Source organism: Pteropus medius, unplaced genomic scaffold (genome assembly GCF_902729225.1).
Source record: "Pteropus medius unplaced genomic scaffold, Ma_sr-lr_union100, whole genome shotgun sequence".
Taxonomy (NCBI): Eukaryota; Metazoa; Chordata; class Mammalia; order Chiroptera; family Pteropodidae; genus Pteropus; species Pteropus medius.
In genome coordinates, this window is record NW_024351729.1 from 6,075,780 (window position 1) to 6,098,548 (window position 22,769).

Genomic DNA, 22,769 nt, shown 5'->3' on the forward strand with positions numbered 1-22,769 from the left:
CTGCTATAAAAAATAAGCAACTGTGTAAATAAATTAAAATGTTTAGCATATTGAAAGGTGAGAAAAAAATGTTGGCCTTCTACTCCAGCTCTAAACTTTGACCTAAATTTTGGAATTGTGATTCAAATTTCAACTAGCAGAATGTAAGATTTTTATGTGTTACTTCCCAGTTATGCAATTTCTATAAAATGGGCAGGAGGCTCTGAAGAGAATGACTGATGACGCCATCCCATGTGCTTAGTTCATTATAAATCATTTCAAGTAACTGCAGCCTTTCTGAGCCAATCAAAACAGAAATGTTCTAACACATTTGAGAGTATCTCGTTTTATAGAGTGCTTAAGAAAGGCATGAAAAGCACACTAGATTTCAAATGTACCAAATTATCCATAAAGGATTTTGGAACTGCTTCCTATTAGGTTACTTTTTGTTATTATTTAATGTGATATATAAAATATAATGCTTTTCTGTTTGAGTTCATAGGGTCTGGAATGGTTCTGACTTCTACAATTTTGCAAGCAAATTTTACAATATTTTTATTCTACTCATTTCCTAGCTAGAATTCAAAGGTGAAAAGAATGTGGGCTAGTTAGGCCCTTCAGGTCTTCTCATTTCATGCTAACTGAGATTATTAGAGACTAAAATTAATTTTGATGAGAAAAAGCATCTTCTTCTACAATTGAAATATTATCTCAGATTAAGGATTCTTTGAAGTAGAGTCTTGAAGTTATTTAGGGAAAACATGAGGGAAGAAATCCATTGCTTTTTTTCTCTAATGCTCTTTGATTGTCCAAGTTTGAGTTTAGGGGTTCTTGGACCTGGATTCTGCTATTTCCAAGTTAACTTCTCAGAGGAAAGTTTTGTTTATAGGAGAAGTCAACATGAAAGCATAAATGAACACACCCTGCCTTGAGAACAGGTTGAGAAATTGAAAAACAGGCACACGTAATGACCAGTGATAGCCTATTTCTTACAGACCTAAATTGGGGGTGCATCTTTTTAAATATGAGGTTTTGAGTACTTTGCAGATGATTATCTTGGTGCCTTGAGAGAACCTGCATAAGCATAAAGTCATTTGTCTTTACTTCTTCCTGTCTCTCACCCAGGGTATTTGTCTCTTTCTGTACTTGCTAAGAACAGGAAATCGCAGAAATGAAGATTTAATCAGTTCCCATTACTTCAGTGAGCCTTTTTTGGTTTAACTTAGGCCAACAGCACATTTATATTTACCCAAATAAATTATACAACTTGTCAGAATAGGTTAGTTTTGTATAGTTTTTAACTATCTTCTAATCTTCCAGGCCTTGAGTTCTTCTCATTATTAAGTCTTATCTCTGAGACGGTTGCTCTTTCAAAGTAAAAATAGGCAATACCTTTGAGACACTTTTCATTACTCATTGACCTAGAAATATCCCCTTCTAGTAACTCAGTCCTGAGCAGGTCTAAAAAAGCTTTTAGGCCCACTGTGCATGCTGAATATAGCACAGGATGTATTCATATTAAAAGCACCTGAAGTCTGTGCAGCATTTTAGAGTTGATATAATGCTTTCACATGCAATATTTTTTCTGAGCTTCAACAATCCTGAGATTACTGTAAACAAGGCTATAATCATCCTACTTTACAAATGAGAAAAGAGACTCTGAGAGTGACTTTCCCAACTGAGATCAGGGCTCAGTCTAGAACTAAAGACTGTAGACCCTTCTGGGCTACCTACCCCTAAAGGAAGACTATCCAGAGAGCAAAGTTATCAGACCTGCTTTCTCTCCTCTCCATCCCTACCCTTTTTCTGAAAGATTATAGGAGGCCCTATGATAGAGTAACCTTAGACAGTGGGGAAGAGAGGAGGTAATTTTTCAGGAGGACCAAAATCCAGATGGCAAGCCCGATAGAGCCCCATGGCTATCTTACTTGCAGCCTTAGGATACTCAAAAACTTAGTATTCATGTCTTCCCAGCTGCCTGGGCCATGCTCACTCCTTGCTACCGCCCTGAGGCAGTTTTGGGTGGGGAATTAGAAAAATCAATAATGGTTTACCACCTAAAGTCATAAGATTTAGCACAGAACTGAGAATTCCAAACCAGTAGCCAAGGTTCCAGAAAAATATTTGAGAGAAAGGAGCATACCAGTTTTTAAAGATTGACATTTCTGTAGTGAAATTACATTAAGTACAAAGGATTAATGTTTCTGAAGTGAAATGACAGGAGTGCTCTAAATAAAGCATGGCAATACAATTTTGTGTTTGAGATGCTATGTATATGTCATTCCATCAAATTCTTGAAATACAACCTTGAGGTTGGCCATTATTATTCTTCTTTCTCAGATAAGGAAACTCAGGCTCACATAATTGGAGTGACCTGCTTGAGGCTAGAAATGGAGACAGAATTTGAATTCAGACAACAAATCCCATGTCCTTTTCATTATACTGCACTTCACCCTAAGTAATAGGTTACCTGTTCTCATTTTTTATTTCTCTTTATGTCCCATCTTCATAACTCATTGTACAAACAAGTTTGCATTACTATGGTGGAAAGCTACTTATCTGGCGGTCTAACTTCTAAGGACAGGAAGTCTGCAAAAATCCTCTGAGAAGCAGAACAGATGTTACAACAGGCGTTCATATGTGAGAAGATTCTCTTTGGCCGTGATTATGTCTTTTATGTATACCCTATAATTATTTTGGATATTATAATACTTCAATAATAGGATACTGCAGGAGCTTTCCCTCTGATCTTCCGATGACTGGCTGCTCTTCCACCTTCAGTTCTCATCTTAAATAGTACATCCTCTGAGAGACTTTCCCTGTCCACCACTGCTCCCTGTTCTTTATAGTATTTTTTATCATAATTAATACTTTTAGATTTATTTGTTTACTGCCTGTCTTCCCCATGAGACCGTAAACTCCCTAAAGACAGGACTCATGACTGCTTTATTCAGCAGTGCTTCCTCAGCACTTATCATGGTGCCTAGCACAAAGCAGCAGCTCAGTAAATGTCGATTGGATGGATGGATGGATAGATGGGTGGATGGATGGATGAATCATTCTCAGAAGAATTTCCAAAGAGATCTGAAGAAATAGGTGATTTGATAATCTGATCTAGGGAAGGCTGTATTACTTTTGGACTAGGGTATGTCAGTCACCTTTTCCCTTACAAATAGGCCTGAGAGCTGGTGGCTTCCCCAAAACAATATACGGGAACTGTGAGGCCAGTCCACCTGGACAGAAGGGGAAAGGGAAGTAAATATACTAAGCACTTACCAAATCCAAAGCAATGTGCTAGAAACATTATCTTATTTAACGTAAAAAGCACTGCACCACATGAGAAAGAAATTATCCCTACTTTACAAATGAAAAAAGTAAGACTCAGATTGGTGAGGTTGCCCAAGGTCATATAACAAATAAGTGGCAGAGCCAGGATATGGAGCTGAATTTGTCATATTTTAAAGACCATGCTTTATTTTTTTTTAATCAAATTCACTTTATTTAAATTTTTTATTGGCCTATAACTTACACATAAATTATAGGTTCATATTTTAAATGCATTGCTCGTTAAAATCTAAATATGTGTTTACTTTGCAACTACAATCCATATAAAGAAATAGGAAATTTTTAGCCTGCCAGAGGTTTCCCTACACTTCCTCTCAGTCATTATTCCCAAGGCTACCACTATTTTGACTTCTATCATGACAGACTCCTGTTGCCTAGTTTTAAACTTCATATAGATGGAATCTTACAATATGCCTCTTTTGTGTTGGGTTTCTTTTGTCTACAAGATTCAATCCTGGTGTTGCTTACAGCAGTAATTGATTCTTTTGCATCATTGACTTATATTCCAAAATATGAATATAATCACAATTTATTTATTTATTCTACTGTTATTTCCTGTGTTATTAAGTGCTATGAACATTCTCGAACAGGTGGACATACACACTCATTTCTGTGTTATTAAGTGCTATGAACATTCTCGAACAGGTGGACATACACACTCATTTCTGTTGAGTATACACTCAGAAGTGAAATTGCTGGTCATAGTTATGCATTTGTACAGCTTTAGTCAATTCTGCCACTTTTTAAACTTTTCTCGTTTAGAAAAACAAAAGTGCAGCTCACTGCCAGCGTTCATTTAGTATCACATGTAGGAATGCTACGTTTTCTAGGATTTGACATTTTCAGCAATCGAGAACTGCTATATTTTGTAAATGGAAATACCACTACTAAAAACAGAATGCTATAAATAGAATGAGGTTATTTTTTTCCCAAAGACTGTTGATATTCTAGAGCAATGTGAAAATAATGATAAAAGTGAGATATTTCATGGTAAACTTGGGGGGTAAGGTTAGGACTATAATTTGTGAGTTATCTTGGGGTAAACGCTGAAGCTGCAAGTGTTGCTGGTGAATATTCTTGGAGCAAACGGGAAAAGGGATAAAGTGTTTACATCAATTTACACTCTTACCGGCGATGTAGAGAATTCCCATTGCTTCACATCCTTGCCAGCTGTTGCTAGCATCAGTCCTTTCAATTTTAGTCACTCTGGGGGAAGAAGGCCATGCTTTTATAAACTACACTTTGATGGCTTAGCATGTGGGTCATGAGCCCTCAGAATAGGGAGGACCAAGAGTTAGCTTCTGCTTCTTGGATGAAGCTGACTTGATATTATTCCCAGGTTTCTAGTATCTCAGGAAAATGAGGCTCACGTGTCTGGATACAAAGTGGGTGAAGAAGTGGAGCCTCCCCAAAGGAAAGAACAGTCTATAATAACTCGCTCATTAATGTGATTGAGGCAAATGGACCCACTGAGAGCGAAATAGGTCACAGCAAAGGGAAGAACTTTTCTCCCTTTGGTCAGAGTCACAGAGACCTGCAGCAGAAGAGTAAATAAGACCTCATCAAGCTAATCCACATTTTGAGCACAGAGCGGGACTCTTTTAGGTAAGGAAGTGCCCACTTCATGTAAGAGGTCAATATTAGATGCCTGCAACCACAGTCATCATATTTTTAGCACTTCCTATGTGCCAGACACAGTGTTTCATGCTTTATAGAATGCAGTAGTTAGGGCTGTTGGGTTGTAAGTAACAGATTTAAAGATTTAAAGATTAATTAACTTAAAGAATGGTTCTTTATTCTGAATTGCCCTTCTTTTCAAGTGGGTGTTAAAATTTATTTCATTTTATATAGTAATGATAAGAGCAAAAGATAATTACTCATTATTAGTAGAAAATGTTCCTTTTCACCACATGCAAAGTTCATAACACTAAGGCATTCGCCTGCCCCCACCAACAAATTTTTTCTTTTGTGTTGTTACGGGCTGAATTTTATTGCCACATGACACCCAGGTGGGAAGGCCACTGCTTCATACCATTCTCTAAAACCCGGGCATTTTCATTCTTTTATCCAAGAAAGGCCCTCAGGTTCTCATCAACATCCTATTTATTAATGTAGCAAGAATGTTAGGTGAGCTTGTATGGCATTATTATTAACTCAAGTCTATGTTTTACTCAGATTTCTTAGTATTTATTCGATACCCTTTTTGCATTCCAGGATCCTATCCAGGATACCACACGACATCAGTCACTGTCTCATTAAGCTCCTTTTGGCTGTGGCTGTTTCTATGTGTCTCAGACTTTTCTTGGTTTTGATGATCTTGATAGTTTTAAGGAGTACAGGTCAGGTGTTTTGTAGAATGCTCGTATATTAGAATTTGATGTTTTTCTTGTGGTTGAACTGAGGTTATGAGTTTTGGGAGGATGACCATAGAGGTAAAGTGCCATTTTTATCACATCCTATCACAGGAATATACTACCCATATGATTTATGACAGTTGATATTGACCTTGATCACCTGACAGAGGTAGTGTTTGTGAAATTTCTTCATGAAAGTTAGTCTTCCCCTCCCTTCCCCCATCTGTGCTCTACTTGGAAGAATGTCATTCTGGGCATCCCACATTTACAGGTTGAATAGCTACATAAATTATTTGAAATTCCTCTGCATGGAAGGTTTGTGTCTTCTTCATTTATTAATTATTCGATCATTTATTTATCATATGGACATGAATATTCATATTTTGTGTTATAATTCAATATTACTTTATTTTGTTGTTCAAATTACCCCAACTTTGGCCACTGGAGCTCTTTCAGCTGGCTCCCATATCATCTTGTATTTTTCCTAGAATCAGTCATTTTTCCAAGTAGTAGGGCTAAATTTTGAAATATGACTTTATATCTTAACTAAGGGCCTTAGCTCAGGACAGGTCAAAGTTAGGAAACATTAGTTTACTAGCATGTATGTATACAACTATCACCACACCCAAACTGTGTGGCTGATTAGAAAAGATCTGTATATATACTCCAGCCACAAAGCTATTGGCATTCCTGCTTGGTTCCAAGATTCAGACAACCTGTTATCTTCTTTCCTCCTTAAACATTATTATGAGTGATATAACAGACAGGTTAATTGCAGATGAGAGAAAACAAACCCAAACATTTTCACTCCAAATTATCAGTAGTATTGTGTGAGGAAAAACTCTGATGATTAGACATTGCTTTCCAAACCAATGAGTACACACCCCAGGGTACATAGTGTCTGGCCAAGAAACAGGCAAAATCAAAGTGGTATCTTACAGGATCAGCAAATTTCTTTAATATTTGAGGAAGTGGGGATCAGCTGTTACTAAAGCTAATGGGGGAACATTCCTTATTTTCAAATTAAAACCAAGTTTGATGATATATGAAAGTTGCACTTAAAATAAATGAAGCATACAAGTAATTTTGTATTGGTAAGGCTGGCTTCAAGCCACATTTTCATATTTGGAGGGTCCTCTATCACTGTTGGTGATGTGATGCAACAATAAATGTTGACATGGTTTCCTAATCTAAATTGGAGTAATAGAAAATTATCACTAATTAGTGAATGGTTCTTTAGCCAACAGTTAAAATGGTTTGTTTCGTTGTTTTCTTCTGGGAAGCCAATCATTCAAGAATAGAATTGGTCCCCAGGGAAAATGTATAGCTCCTGTGCATTCTCCCTGCCTCTATTCCAAAAAAGAAATGCTGGTCTGGATTGGTCAGTTCAGAAACCCATTCTTGGATCTTGTCCTCTTTGGGGATTTTATCACTTGAGATTTCTCTTGCATTTCCAGGCCATGAGGCTGGAAGGTAAGAGGAGCTGCCCAACATCGGTCAGGTCCGGCCATGTAGTTTTTGGGTTTTCTCATTTTTCTGGACTCATCAGTAGTACTGTTTCCATTTAGGGATCCCTGTTACCTGAGAAGTCATAGAGTGGGCAATCTGGACCAGCTCCAGATTTTTATATTATATATCCAGATTCACATATCAACATATTCTCTTACTTCTTTTTATTAGCTGTCTATTTTTTCTTGGAAATTCCTTTTCCCTCTGAATAAGATGCAAAGGATCAAGCTGTGAGTGTGGGTTTAGGGAGAAACAGGCACAGGAAGTCTCTTGACCTTTTTTGGTCTCTTTAGAACCGACTACTTACTACAAAAGATATCTTTCATATGATTTAACCCAATTGAAAGGAGATTGGATTGGACATTAGAGGGAAAGCCTCATAGTAACAAAAAGCAGGGCTTTGCTTGGCCTAGAGCGAATAATTTAATTTGGGGGTGGAGGGAGGAAGAGAGATGTGTTGGCAATGTCGTGACAAAGTTCAAAACTTTGGATTTGAGGTCCATTTTCCAATGCCAACTGAATACCAACTAGACGTGAGTTATTACAGTACCCAAGTATTTTGTACACCAAGAAGTAGTAATTTACAACATTATAAATTGTCAAAGAAATATATATTTTTCCAATGATTTATGCTTTGAAAAATTGCTTACTTTTTCTTTCTAAATGAACAATTACTGACTAAAAAATTTTTGAGAGGATCATAATAATGGGGCAAATACAATGTGTGAAACTCATTTCTATCAATGTAAACATTATATCTTTATCAGATGGTCTCATTTTAGTTTATTATTGTGATTCCAAAGTTTAGTTTGGTTGACAAATAGGATACTTAGTCAACCCAGTATTTGTTTAGAAGGAAGAAAGAAAAAAAGCCATTAATAGTAAACATTTTTGATCAAGAAGAAGAAGTATGAAGAAAAAAATCTGTTCAATTCTTTGATTAAGTGTTTAAAGGCTTTCTGGCTGAAATAAAAAAACATCAAGAAAGACTCCTTGGAGGTGATTAATAGGTTGGTGGAAATTGTGCATTGTTTAAACAGTCACTAATTAAGTGGAGTTCAGATTTTATTAAAATAATGAAGGTAGATAAATTTATCATAATTGAAACTTGTTGAGGTCAAAGGTTTAGAGAGAATGTTATGATACAAAAACCAGGAAGTTAGTGTCAATCTCTTGCTCTTCCCTTTCAGTAACAATGTCAAACTTTAGTCAGTTATAGAGGATGAATCTTTGCTTTAACTGCTCTTATGTGATATATGAAATTCATTTCTAGTCTAAAATACAGAATAAAGTGTTTAATGGCACATCTGTTACATGAAATCTTGACAGGGATCCTCTTAACTCATATGAATTTACACGAGCTAGTTTTCAGAAAGAGACTGGTAAGTACAGGTCATTTTCATGTAGCCTTTAGTGATTGTCTACCTTCATAGTATATATTAGCCTTTCTCCTTTCCCTATTTCTTCCCATTAATTTCCATGTCTTAGTAATATTTTATTTGGTTAACTTATTTATACTACCAGTCAAATATAAAAAATGTTATTGATTAAATCAAAGGTTTCAAACTGGTGGACCCACAAGTCAAATTCAACCTATAGAAGTATTTGCTTTGAACCACCCAGTATTAAAAAGATCTAGATATATCACATAAAATTGTAGATTTCTGGGTTCCTCTTTCAACATTGGACCTGAATTTCTTATGACTAGAATTTGATGGAGCAAAATATTGGAATGCCCCCTTTAGGTAAACCCCACCACTCTCTGTTGCTTACACTCAGCCAATTTCAGTCGTTAAACACCTACTCAGCTCCTGGAGGTTTGTGAATACGTGATCCCTATATTAGACTGGTGTGTTTATGAAATAAGCATTCAACCAAAATGGCTTAAAATAGTCTCAACCCATGTGAATTAAAAGACTATGATTTGTGTTATTCATTTCTTCAACATTAATTGATAGCCTAACAGGTAGTAAAATACGATTTTAGATGTAAACAAAATATTCCTAATTATAAATATCATGAAAAGCAAATTTCCTATATCTATAAAACTAATTTCATGAAACCTTTATCCCTATTTTGTTTTCTTCCCTCTTGAGTTTTTTCCTCACCAAATATATCACAGAAAAGTCATAATGTGTTTTTTTAAGAAGATTTATTTTGAATTAAGTGACTTCATGATGCAACATGATTTTAAACAAAAATAGAGATCAGTATGAAAATAAAACAAATTGTACACATTAAAATATCTTCCCCTTAAAGCATTTCAGAATCATAAAAAAATACAACACAAAAGGGAGAGGTTCAGGTGAAGATAAGAATACAGACTTCACAGACAATGAACAACTAGTCTATATTTCAGAGTTCCAGGCTCTAATTAATACCATTCATGAATCATTTCTAGGATGTCAATAATCTACATTATTTGCTTTGTAATAAGAGGATGAAATTTAAATATAAGGTGAAATGAGAGCTGTATAATCTTAATGCCAATAGCAAATTCTTCCCATTATTATTCTCTAGTAAAAGTCACATTGAATATGAAGCTTAAATCAACTGAACAAAAATGGAAACATAGCTATTAGCTGTGATACACTGTATAGTAGATACAATGGGTGAGTTGGTGGAAAGAAATGAAAACTTTAAAAAAATACACCACCCGTGATCTACTGAAATCTTAGAAATAATATTTTTTTTACGGAACTTTAATATTAAAAAGTAAGCATTATTATAAAATTAGATTAATACTTTCAGTAAGAGGCAAGAGAGATGCATATATTTTTACTTATCTGTTTTGGAATGCCTGCATCCCTATTATAAAAACATGTAATCTTTGCACTTTCCAACATAGTAACAGCCTCACATTTTATTTATGATATCATATAAAGAAAAATAGGTCGTAATAACATCTTTTGGAGCATTAGGGTCCAAAAAGAACATTTGGTTCTGTGTGTTTCCTGATTAATCATTCTAAGGTATTTCTTGAACATTATCCATCTTTTTTTTTTTTTTTTACAGGTGATGATAACCAGAAGTTTACCGATGGTTTTCTACCAGCAACAGTAATAGCTTATTCAGTTTGCTTCATTCAACATACCCATCAACACTCCTCAGGGTTGTAATATCTTAAAAGAAGATCTAATTGAAAGATATTACCTGCCCAAGGCCACTAAATGTAAAAATCACATATATAAATTTAGTTTTCCTGTGTTCCCCAGAAACCATACATCTAGGGCCTTCCAATTCTGCTTAACTGTTAGATTATGAAAGCCAAGTAAACTACTTTACATATTAAGTCTAAGTAAATGTATTTTCAATCTTGATTAACTTTCTGAAAAATTGGAAACACTGATTGGGTCACCGTTTGCAATTCAGTAACCGAATTCTTCAGTTTTGCTTTTAAGATTAACAGATAAAATTTCAGTTACCATTAGAAACCATGAAAATGTTTCAAAAGCTGTTCTAATGTCAAAGAATATATGCTAAAAAACAAATTAAGCATAATAAGTGCCAAGCAACACCCTTTCTTTTATTTCATATACAAAGTTCAATAATTGTAATAATAATTCTTGTTAAAAAATATCCACAACATAATTTATTATTAAATTGTCCAATCTCCTGATTAAGCTATGGTTAGCTATAATACTTTTGGGCTGAATTCTGTTTTGCAAAACAGAAATTATTATCAACCTATTGAAGTTATAAAATGAAGTTATTTCTTACCAGGTAGATTATAAAGTAGTAGTCTCATTAGGTAGCATGGCATTCTGTTTCTCAAAGTCAAAAACCAAATTGAAGTATATGTTCCTACCCCCACCAGCAAGCCCTAACATGATCCATCCACCCTTAACTTTCCCTCTGTTACCTTCCTGTCTTAGCCATCCCTGCATTCCTTCTGCCCCAGATTGCTACGATATGGGTAGAATACACACACTTATTATATCCTTTGTGCCAGGTCCTGGGAACGTAGTTACCACTCCTCAGGCTTGACAGTTGGTCAATAATTAGTTTTGCATCCTTACGGGGGAATGGCACAGCTGCCGGGCTCTTCTCTTTTGCTTTTTTGTATTTATCACCCAGTTGGCAGCAGTTGGCCATAAGCCACAATTTAGAAAGCTTTCACGTCTCTGGCATTCTTTTGCTTCCATGTTAGACAAACAAAACTATCTGGAAAATATAATCAAACTAGGAAGGTAATAGATTTTGCAAAATGAGAATTTAATTAAAAGTGACATTCTCATTAATTCAAACTCAAATTTTATGGAAGTAAGGTGTCTAAGATTTTCACTCATCATCTAAATCAGAAAGCAGATAAGAGAGAACAAAGGGCTTAAAACTCAGACTCAGTTTGAAGATTAGGCCATCGTCTTCATTTGCATGTTTTTACTGTGGAGACTTACAGATTTCATCATTTCACTAGCTTTGGAATTTTCCTGAATAGGGTTAAAATTGTAAAGACTTTTTGGCTCTTCATTGTAAGATGTTTGCCTTAATTAGAAGTGGTCAAGTCATAAATACAATTTGTGTAGAAAGAAAAAACTTGGACGAATGTGAGGAGGACAGAGAGGAAAAGAGGACCTACAGTAGTTTCTTCATCTACATCACTGCAACTCACCTGTCAGGGCTTTCTAGGCCCATTCTTACTAAAAACTGAAAAATAAAATAAGGCTTCTGATTGAAGTGTTTAGGGCTTTTTTTTTTTATTATCTTGCTTCCAAATAATATTTGAGAAAACAAAACTACTATAATATATAAATCCACCAAAAGCAATCAGATTTTGCATTGTTTTTAATTTCTCATAACAAATAGCAAAATGCAACTATTAAGCCTATGAGGAGTTTTTCCATGAATATACTGATTTCTTCATGGGCTTCAGAAGGTGTCACATTTTAACACTGTTTGAAAAAAATGAAGTTTTGGGTAGATGAAGTATCTTACAAAATTTATTGAAAGTAGAATACGCTGGTGGAAACATTAGTATCCATATCTCTTGAGATGAAAACTAAAATTGTGACTATACAGTACTAAAACCAACCTCACTAGCAGTTCCATTTAAATCAGCCTCAACCCAGATGGGACTTGATACCTTCTACCCCACAAAGTATGTGAGGATCAAGAGACAATGTACCTGCAAGTATTTTAAAACTAAGAAGTGCTATACAAACATGTTCTACCATTACTGTTAATCATTTGATTGCAGTTTTACCACTTCTGATTGTTATACAGGTGAAACAGATTATCCTTTATTTGTTACAGAATTTCTAGTAAGTTATAAACACAACGTATGCTATAAAATTGTGACTGTGCTTCTTTGGCCAAGACCCATTTCATTTTGAGTACAAGAAAAATGTTTTGACCCCAGAGTGGATTGGGCCCAAAGACTGGGATTTTTCACACTGAAAACTAAAGGTATATTGTAGTGTAGATGAAAAGAAACAGAGAAACTACTTAATTTTGGCATTTGTTTGAGAATCTGAAGATGCTTGAGTTGATCCATCATGGTTCAGCTCCCCACCAGCACACGTTAAACCCTCATGTATAAATGCACCCTTGGCTTCACCACTTGACCAGTATCAACACACTATTACATGCCATTAGTTACCAACAAAAAGAGCATTTATGTGATTTTTTTTTTTTTTTTAATTTTAGCCACAGTATCTCCCATACGTGAAGCCTTTAATGAATCTCCCAGATGGGACAAGCCGTTCTTTCCTCATTCCTTGATTGTAGAACATATCACATTTTATTTAAAATACTTTTTTGAACCTTGGTGTCTACTCCACTAGACTAAGAACTTTTCAAGGGCAGATTTTGAAACTTGTAGCTCCGTGATCAAACGCAGTGGCTGGCACAGAGAGTACACCAATAGTGTGCTTCTGTCATCTCAGAGGCATTCTGCATACATGTGCAATGTATCTTGACTATCTTTTATACTATAAGACAGTATAGTATAAGTATCATTTAATAATTTCTTAAAGAAAACAAGACCATACAGCCAAGTTATGTAGGTTCACAGTCCAAAAGAAAATATTTATGGATATTTCTATTTGTAGAGTATATTAAAGTCTAAATGATTCTGTGGAAGTGGTATTTACTATTTTATATCGTTATTATTAGACTTTTCATTTTACTAATGAAGAATAAAAGATCAGTTATCATGGTGTTCTGATATGCTAAGTAAATCTTTGATAATTCCCAGTTCTGAGAACAGTAGCAACTAGGCGATTATACTGTTATTTGGGAAGAAGTTGGATGCCTTAAAAAAGAAGTTTATTTTATAGAAATAATTAAAGAGATACATTTTAATTCAAATGTCTTTTACCTAAAAATGTCATAAACCAAAATGAAAGCTAACATGGTCTATGAATATATTTTTGAAAGAAATGCAACCTTCTATATCAGCTACTTAGAGAATGCCAGCTTCGAAACATCTGAAACACCATAAAAAATGTGATTTTTTTAAAAAAGCATATTATTTTTCCTTATAATGAAAAAATGAACAAAAATAGTTTGAAAAATTAGACATATACTTATATTCATGATCAGTAAGTACAAACTGACATTTCCAGTTAATTTTTTTCTCTTCCCTGTTTTTTCTGATCCAATTATAGTAGACAGGCAAATCTTCTATTCTTATTTTCAGATTTCTGTGACTTTTTTTCCCCAGAACATTTCCCCACACTGCAGTACCTGCTTTTAGTGCAGGAATGCAACATGAGTGGTATTCTTCTTGAGAGCCCCAATAGTAAACATAGCTTAACCAACAGGGGAGCAATCAGTTCTTAGAAACCAACCTATGAAAATCATTCATATAACCTCTGTAAAGTGTAAGATAGCCAATATCCCATAACTGGAATATCATGGCTACTTATATCTCAAAGAAGTGTTCAGGCAATGCCTGTAAAACCATAGGCTAGCAAACCAAATGTTAATCCAATGCTTTTATTATTCACAATTTAACTTCACCGTATTGAACGTCTGATTAGTTATGGCCATAATTCAGGAAATAAACAATGATGTGGAAAACCCCAAAAGCAATAAAAATGAAGGACACCCTCTGATAAAAACACACAGAAATAACATTAGTGATGTCATGCAATTTCTGAGATACCATAGAAAAAATTGTTTCTTAATATTGATAAGAAAATTATGCATTGGTGAAAATGCAGGTTTAGAAATATAGTACTGAGAGTTTCAATTTGTAGTGTCTTCACTGATGAGGGAAAATGGAATTCTTACTACTTAAGAGAGCTGATCTCTTGGGTGTTGCTGATGGCTCCCTAACTGAGCTTAGTGTTTAATGATGCTGTACAAATAAAAAGCAGTGGGGAAATACGAAATCTTTATTAAATGCCATCCTGTAAAGTATCTGATGGATGGAAGAGAGTCTAATGCATTTTAAATAAATGCATATCATACTATCACATATAGTGAGTCTTAAAAAATTATTACTTAGATGCACAGTCCTTGTAGTGGTAGACATGGCACTGTGAAGGAAGTTGGATTTAGAAGCTATTCTCTATTATATTTGTCAAGTGATGGAGTTGCTGTTAGTCATATTGTAATGTCCCTTCGACTTTGGTACATTCAGTGCAAAATATTTCAGGGAATTTTTTTGTACCTTTATAAAAATAAAAGGCCCTTTTGTTCCCTTGAGAGTACTTAAAAGGATACATACTAGCATGATGCCCAAGTAAGCATGGAACATGAAAATGGAACAGATGACATGTACAGTAAGATAGGTAGGTTCTTATATACATCTTAACATAAATATAATGAACCTATAAAAAATAAACAGAACTCACTGTGTAATTTTTCCTGATATTCTGTGATTAATTGCTAGTTATTTAAAATTGTTTTCATGCATTATAAAGCATAAAATCTGTCATTAGTAATTCATTGTATAACAGTTTCTCTTTAGCCATAATTACATACATACCACTTTGCATATACATTATCATCGTCTACCTTTTGCAAATCTTTAAAGTTACCTCATATTGACTTGGTTTCATTTTTCACTCGTGTCCCATGAAAGCTGAAACTTATGGTGCACACCATGCAAGCATCCATAAGCTAGAAAAATGAACATTCTGTTATAGCTTAGGGCTTAAATAAATGTACTTTCAGGAAATATATTTGTTTTTATTATATTATTCAACTTGCATTAATTTGGAGATTGGGTCAAGTGCTGCTAGTTTGGCTTGAACCACATTCAAAGGTAAGTTTCAAGATTCTCCTGAGTCTCTGAAAGTTACCGTGCAGCTGATCTTGTACAGATTCATCTTTGTCTTGGAATATAACAAATGGAAAAAAGTTTGGCAGTCAAGAACTGTTGATTGAAAGACTGTTGGGTTGTTCCCTGGGCATCAAGCTCACCCAAATCCTTCAAAGAGGACTCATCACCACTATCCAGTCCCCAAATGTGGCAGAGCATGTGCTCCTGGAAGATAATAGCACTCAGTTTTACTCTAATGGAAGCATACTCTTGAAATTTCCCATGTTCAGCCATTCTAGAGGGCAGCTTCTGAAATTGCCTGTCCATATGGAGTCAAGCATTGTGCTTCCAGGTCATTCAAGTCCAAAGGTACTGGTCTCTTCAACTGCTGTCAAGAGTTTTTCATAAAGCATGGAGAAGGATGGGTAGGGGGGGAGATCCAGACGGTTAAAACAAGTGTGAGCTCTGCAAACAGAAGAAGCATATATGGTTTAGAATGCTTAAAGTGAAATAAGATTTTGTGTGTGTGTGTGCATGCTTCTCTTTTATATTCAATTTGGTTTTTGCCAATTTTCACACTCCTTTGAAAATATTTTGACTTAAAAATTTAGAATGAATTTCATTCTCTTAGGGAAATGGGACATTTAAAAATTTATTTTCTTTACATTTTTACAACCATTTAAAATCCATTTTAGGCACATAATACTATTTGTTCAGTTGTCTAAGAATTACAAAGACAAGGGTTTTTTTCTCTTTTGATGTTACTTTTTTTTTTTTTTTAAAGAAATGAATATAAGCCCTTGTGAAGCAATTCATTTTCAGAGTTGGCATTTGCCTGGATGTCTCTCAGAGAATCCACGGTTTTGCATTTTTTCATTTTGTTGGACGGGGAAGAGCAGTAAGTATCTCTGAAGACCTGCCTCATGGCGTAGTGTCTTGGGAAATTCCCTGGCTGGACTTTCCTGTTGAAGTCAGTACGCCATTGTTAACTTCTTTGAATCCTGTGCTATAATCTGTTTTCTCGTAAATCACAATGCAAAATAATGGCCATTTAAATCATTACATTAAGTTTTTTTTTTTTTTCAAAAATACCTCCCCTTATGCCAAGATAGGGGAAAAAAATATGCTTTCCTGTTATTTGCACCTGAATCACAATAAAAAATAGTCTTCGAATAGTGCATCTTATCAGGAAGTAAATCTGCACTTTGACATGGAATAGGAAGCATTTTATTCTGAATGCACAACAGCTTGTTTGTGGGAGCTAAACAATTCTGACTAAAAAATTGCTCCTGAATTCATATAGAATTTTAGAAGCTATGATTATTAATAAGCTATTTTTATAAAGTCACATTTCAGTTTTTGTTCTTATAAATCACTTTAATACTTATGAAATAAATATAATTATATTCCTAGATATAGTGCAGTACAGTGGGATGATCAGAAGTTTAAAGTTGAACAGACCTGGGTTTGAATTCTAGCTCTCACAACCAGCTATATGATTTGGAGTGTTATTAAAACTTTCTGAGACTCAATTTTCTTACCAATAAAAAGAGACTAAAGTCAGTCATCTCAGGATACGAAGATTAAATGAAATGACAAAAACACGCTTAATACAATGCCTGGCTCATAGTGTTTGACCAACTAATAAGAGATGTATTGTTAGCTACATTTCATTACCATCGAAAAGATTTACTCTAACTGCCTTCATTAAATTGCCAAAAGATAATCATGATTCATGGAAATTATGAGATAACAAAGAGATAATAAGTCAGATGTGTGGCCACATGGCTTATTAGAAACAAGAATGTGAAGGGACTCTGTAATATATAAGAATATCAGTAGTACTGGCTCAGGATTTACGACTCGTTATTACAAACTCTAGGACATATTGAGGGGAAATCATCTAATTAACCATTGCTGCCAATCCCCCCCTTTTTTGATATAATAATCTATTTCAGAATGCATTTAATATAATTCTTATTATACCTTCTTTGCACTGGAACCTCAACTCAGGTCTCAAGGAAATCTTTTACTTTTAAAAAAATTGAACTAGCATACTAAAAGACAGTCCTAGGAATGGTTTAAAGTCTATCTTGTATGAAATAGTGGAATAAAAATATTAAATACAGACTTTATCTCTGTTCTAGGGAGAGGGGAGAAAGAAGCAGAGACATGAAATATGTTTTGAATATAATTATAAACTTTGTATGTTAGACATATAATATTAATTATACCATTTAGCTAAAAGAGGGTACTTCTTTCAAACAAAATTTTTAATTTTTTTCCTTTGGTTACTAACAAGGCTGAGCATCTTTCCCTAAGACAGCTTGCTTGTAGTATTTCCTGTTTTGTGATCTACATCTTTATCTTCTTTTAATTTTTTTTTATTGTGATAAAATATACATCACATAAAACTTGTCACATTAACCATTTGTAAGTGCACAGTTCTGTAGCATTAAGTATATTCACATTGTTCTGCAACCATCACCACCACCCATCTCTAGAACTTTTCATTTGTCTAAACTAAAATTTTACCCATTGAACACACTCCTGTCCTCTTTTGCTCCTGCAATCATCATTTCATTTTCTGTCTCTATGATTTTGACTACTCTAGTTACCTCATATAAGTAGAATCATACAATATTTGTCCTTTCGACTCACTTATTTCACTTAGCATAATGTTTTCCAGGTCTATGTTGTATCATGGGTCAGAATTTCCTTTCTTTTTAAGGCCAAATAATATTCCATTGTATGCATATATCACATTTTGTTATTCATCCATTGACAGACATTTGGGTTGTTTCCATCTTTTGGCTATAGTAAAAAATGTTATTCTTGAACACTAGTGAACAAATATCTAAATCCCTGCTTTCAATTCTTTTGTGTATATACCCAGAAGTGGAATTGCTAGATCATATGATAATTCTATTTTTAATTTTATAAGGAGCTGCCATACTGTTTTCCATAGTGGCAGCACCATGTTACATTCCCACCAGCAGTGCACAAGGGTTCCAATTTTTCTACATCCTCACCAACACTTTGTTTGTTTTGATAATAGTTATCTTAATGAGTGTGAAGTCCATTTATCATTTAAATCTTTAGAATTTCTTATTGATTTGTATAAATACTACAAAATAAAGAGATTAACTTGTTTAATTTCCTCCTGCTAATCTCTTTCAGCCTATTCACTTTTTTTATTTAGTTAAGCATTTCATTTATAGAGTAATATTTAGTTGCTATCCATTTCTGATATATTGTCTCTCTTCAGTGTGTTGCTAAGATAAGAAACATGCTGAAAAGGCGATCTCTCTTGTTTATACCTAATAAAAGGTTTTTGTTGTCTATTATTTCCTTTTGTGCTGGTTAATCAAAGGGTGTGATAGATCAACTTTTGGGAGAACTCTTCAAAGAGTAACTCACTTTTATAGTTGTAATCTTGAGTAGATATATATGAATTCATTTTTGTGAATCAAATCATATTGGATGAACTAAGAAATAAAAGGAATTCAAATGACCCTTTCTCTAGGTAAGCAATAATCCCTAATTAATGTTTTATTTTTTTAGCACAGGACACGAGGATAGGTGAATGTGTTTGTCACACACTAGTTAGGCCTGTTCCTTCCCTCTTAAAAACCAAATACTTTCCCTTAACTTAAGCTTAATTTTAGCTAACCAAGAATTAATAAAATGGCCACATATATGGGAAAGAGAATTCATAAATAGCAATGTTTGAAGTCCCCAATTAACTGCTTGCACATACTTAGGTCAAATGTCGAATATTAATTCATGGTGGTCTTGTGGTAGGCAGAATTCTAAGATGATCTGCCATGACCCATGCCTTTGTATAATCCCCATCTTTTGAGTGTGAGTGGGACCTATAACTCACTTCTAACCAATGGATTATGGCAAAAGTGAAGATACGTTGTAGATGTTATTAAAGTCCATAATCAGTTAATTTTAGGTTAATCAAAAGGGTGATTATCCTGAGTGGGCCTGACCTAAGTAGATGAGACCATTAAAGGAACATATAGAGGTCAGAGACCCTCACTGCTGCTGAATCTGAAGAAGTAAGTGGCCATGAATTGCTCAGCTGCAAGGAACGGATTCTGCCAATAACCTAAGGGAGCTTAGAAGTGGGTCCTTCTCTAGTTGAGCCTCCAGATGAGAATGCAGTCCAGCTGACGCTTTGATTTCAACCTTGTGAGATGCTTAGCAGAAGACCCAGCTAAGCCATGCCTGGACTCCAGATCCACAGAAACAGTGATATAACAATTATGTGTTGTCTTAAACTGCTAATTTTGTGGTAATTTATTATGCAGCAATAGAAAACTACTACGGGTCTCAAGGTAGTAAAACAGTCCAAGAAAAAGTGGCAAGTGTGATAAATGTGATGTAATAGAATCTCCCTTATCAAGGGCAGGTAGTGGGGCAAAGCTGGGTATAATCAGTTGTCCTATCATGTGCCCAGGTTTCTGAGCACAGAAACAAGAATTCTGCATGTCCCTTTGTGGACACTATTGTATCTTATCCGGTAAATCCATAAGCCTGGTTCTCTCGTCTCTAAAGATTCAATTCTCAACACAAAGGGAAGGACTGGACAATCTTTTTTGATACTCCTCAGTTATGACATAATCACCATTCTTGATCCAGAGTCTAAGGCTATCACTGCTTCCTAATTTACATCTGGTTGCATAACATACATTACCATACTACAACTTTGCTTCTGAATAAACTGAACAGCTCCCCTAAAAAATGTTTCATGAGGATGGAGAGAGTATACAATGTGGAGGGGGAAACTGTGCAGAAAGATTAAATGATTTTCCAAAGGTCAAAACTGAATCAGTGACCAAACTAAGAATAAAATCTCAATCTTGGGTTCCTAGGGGAAGTCCAATATTAAACCGAAAGCAGGGAGGCTATTGCTCTTCGGCTCTGTGCTTTCATGTCTAGAGGCCTGAATGTTAATTTCATCCCACCCCTGACTGCGAACTGCTAGTCCTCAAAATACTACCAAATTACATACATTTGAAGGACAGGGATTAGCAAAATAAAGCTTCACATGTTTTTTAATGAATGATTCAATTACAATATGCCATAGCTCTAGGGAATATGGTCCAAATTGGGTAAATCCAGATAACCCTGGGAGATGCCAGGGGATTTTTAGGTGCTTAGTTCTACCTTGGGCTCACCAGGAAAAAAACATACTCAGAGAGATACATTAGAGTGTACTGGCACCACCCAAGAAGCCTGTTTACAATGAGATTTTTGGCTGTACCTCCTGAGTTTTTAATTCAGAAAGTTTGGGGTGGGCCTAAGGATCTGCATTTTAACAGTCACTCCAAGTGAGTCTGATGCAGGTGGTCTCCACTATTGGAAAGATATCAAGTGAATTAGAAATAAGATACCTACATTGCCTATCCACACCAGCATTTTGTGTGCTTGCAAAAATTTCAAAACTTCTTATAAACAAGACAGCATTGCTAATGAGGAAATTGAGGAATAGTGTGGTTAAATAAATTGCCCAATATTTACCATCAACTTGCTGTATGAGCCAAGAACAAGGAAGAAAAAAAAAAAGCAAAACAAAACACAATCCTCTGAGGCTTTTCACACCCCTTCTCCCGCCCCATTCCATGTCCTAAGAAAACTCCAGCAGAAAATAACAGGAGGGCCCTTGGACTATGTTGATATTGGCAGCAAAAGCACATCCAGTTATTCAGTCTCCATAAAAGAACATTTTTCAAATCTTTCAAAGCCAGCCACACTAAAGGCTATAATGAGTTTACCTCATTTTGATCTATGCAGCCAGAACTACTCAAGGAGGGCAGGTCTGAACCCGTCTTTGGGAAATCAAGCTGGCATCAATATAAAGAAGATTTAAAAGCCCTCCAGACATCTGGTCTGACTTAATAGATCTCTTGGTGCTTTCTGGATTCTTCAAATGTTAACCAGGTCACATGCTAACCCTATCTTCTTTCCTATAGATAGACAAATGAATTATCCAAATCCAATGAACCAAAATATTACAATTACATCTAAGTTTTCATAGATTGATTAACTGATTAATGTATTTCTCTCTGTGTGCACTTTTAAAAATTAATTTATTCCCCATTTTTCTAAAAGTGATTTTTGGTAGCGTATAAGAACTCAAAATAACAGACAAAGAAGAAGTCCAATCAGGATTTTAAGTTGAGAGACAAAGAAAAATCCAGAGAAAACCATGGGCCCTGTTTTATCCAGCAGATGTACTCCTAGAAATAAAATGTATATGAATCTAATAAACTCTTTTTATTTGCATTATAATTTAGAAAGTGCTTTGTCAATACTTTTTTTTTTTTTTTAATCGGCAGTAATGCCTAATCCTTCAGGTTTCACTTTCTATACTCCCATTCTCACCTCTTCATCAAGTAATTAAAGGCATTCTGGAAAATCTTAAGGGATCTTGGAATATATCACTTTATAATGTCAAGATTACTTTGGAAATGTGAGTATTCCTGACCCAACATAACTGTCAGGTCCAAAGTTTGCCTATCTTTTTTTTTACAACAGCCTTCCCCCTAAGGCAATCAGGTGTGTGTGCAGTTCTAGCTGTCAGGGCATGCTGGCAGAAGGAGCAGAGACCGCCTAGAGCTGGGCTGTGAAGTATGCAAAGAGGGCTTTATTCGGGCTCTCCAGGGCCTCCTAATTCAGGGCCCAATGAGTGTTCAGGCAGAATCCAAGCTCTTTCACCCGTAAAAACTTTTATTATTTTTCCCCTTGAAGATTCCATATTTCGAATGCTTGTTGATCCCTTACAAAATGCTCAAATGAATAAAAATTAAGTTTTCAATTTGCATTACATTTCATTTATTCCTTCATTATTGAACAAGTACTGAGCTCATATTGCATGTCAGGCATTGAGCTGTCCCTTGGTAGATGAGAATAAATAGTCTGGTTTCTGCCTACAAGGAGTTTATACTCAGGCAGCAAAATATACAGATAAATGGGACCTGCTAAATGTTGTGCAATCTGTGCTCCAAACTGAGAACTCACCTACCTCAGGGCTGTATTTCTCCAGAAGACTACCAGATACCTTTGTCTAATTAATCCAAAAGATTCATACAGGCCGTCTGTGGCTGTGCACACAAACAATTATAATACAATAAGTTACAAGTCTACTCTACATAGTCAGGTAAGGTTTTATAGAGAACACTATTTATGCTAAGTCTTGAAGGATCTGTAGGTGTGTATGGATTTTCAAGATCAACAACAAGGAAAAGAATGTTCCCAGTAGATTGCCGCAAAGTGTGAGGAAGCATTACATCACCAGGAAACCTGAGAAGTACAAGAGTTTGAGTTACAGGAGTCAAGGCTAGACCTGAAGCCACATG

General features: G+C 35.1%; 1 protein-coding gene across 2 annotated transcripts in view; it reads right to left on the bottom strand.

Annotated features, from left to right (window-relative positions):
- Positions 1-10,182: 10,182 nt before the first annotated feature.
- Positions 10,183-22,769, bottom strand: part of HECW2 (HECT, C2 and WW domain containing E3 ubiquitin protein ligase 2) — a 318,168-nt gene continuing 305,581 nt past the window's right edge. For both annotated transcript variants that reach the window (XM_039844303.1, XM_039844304.1), the window contains one exon: positions 10,183-15,864. In XM_039844303.1, the coding sequence (XP_039700237.1) occupies positions 15,753-15,864 (112 nt within the window). In that variant the 3' untranslated portion in view covers positions 10,183-15,752. The remainder of the gene's footprint in view (positions 15,865-22,769) is intronic.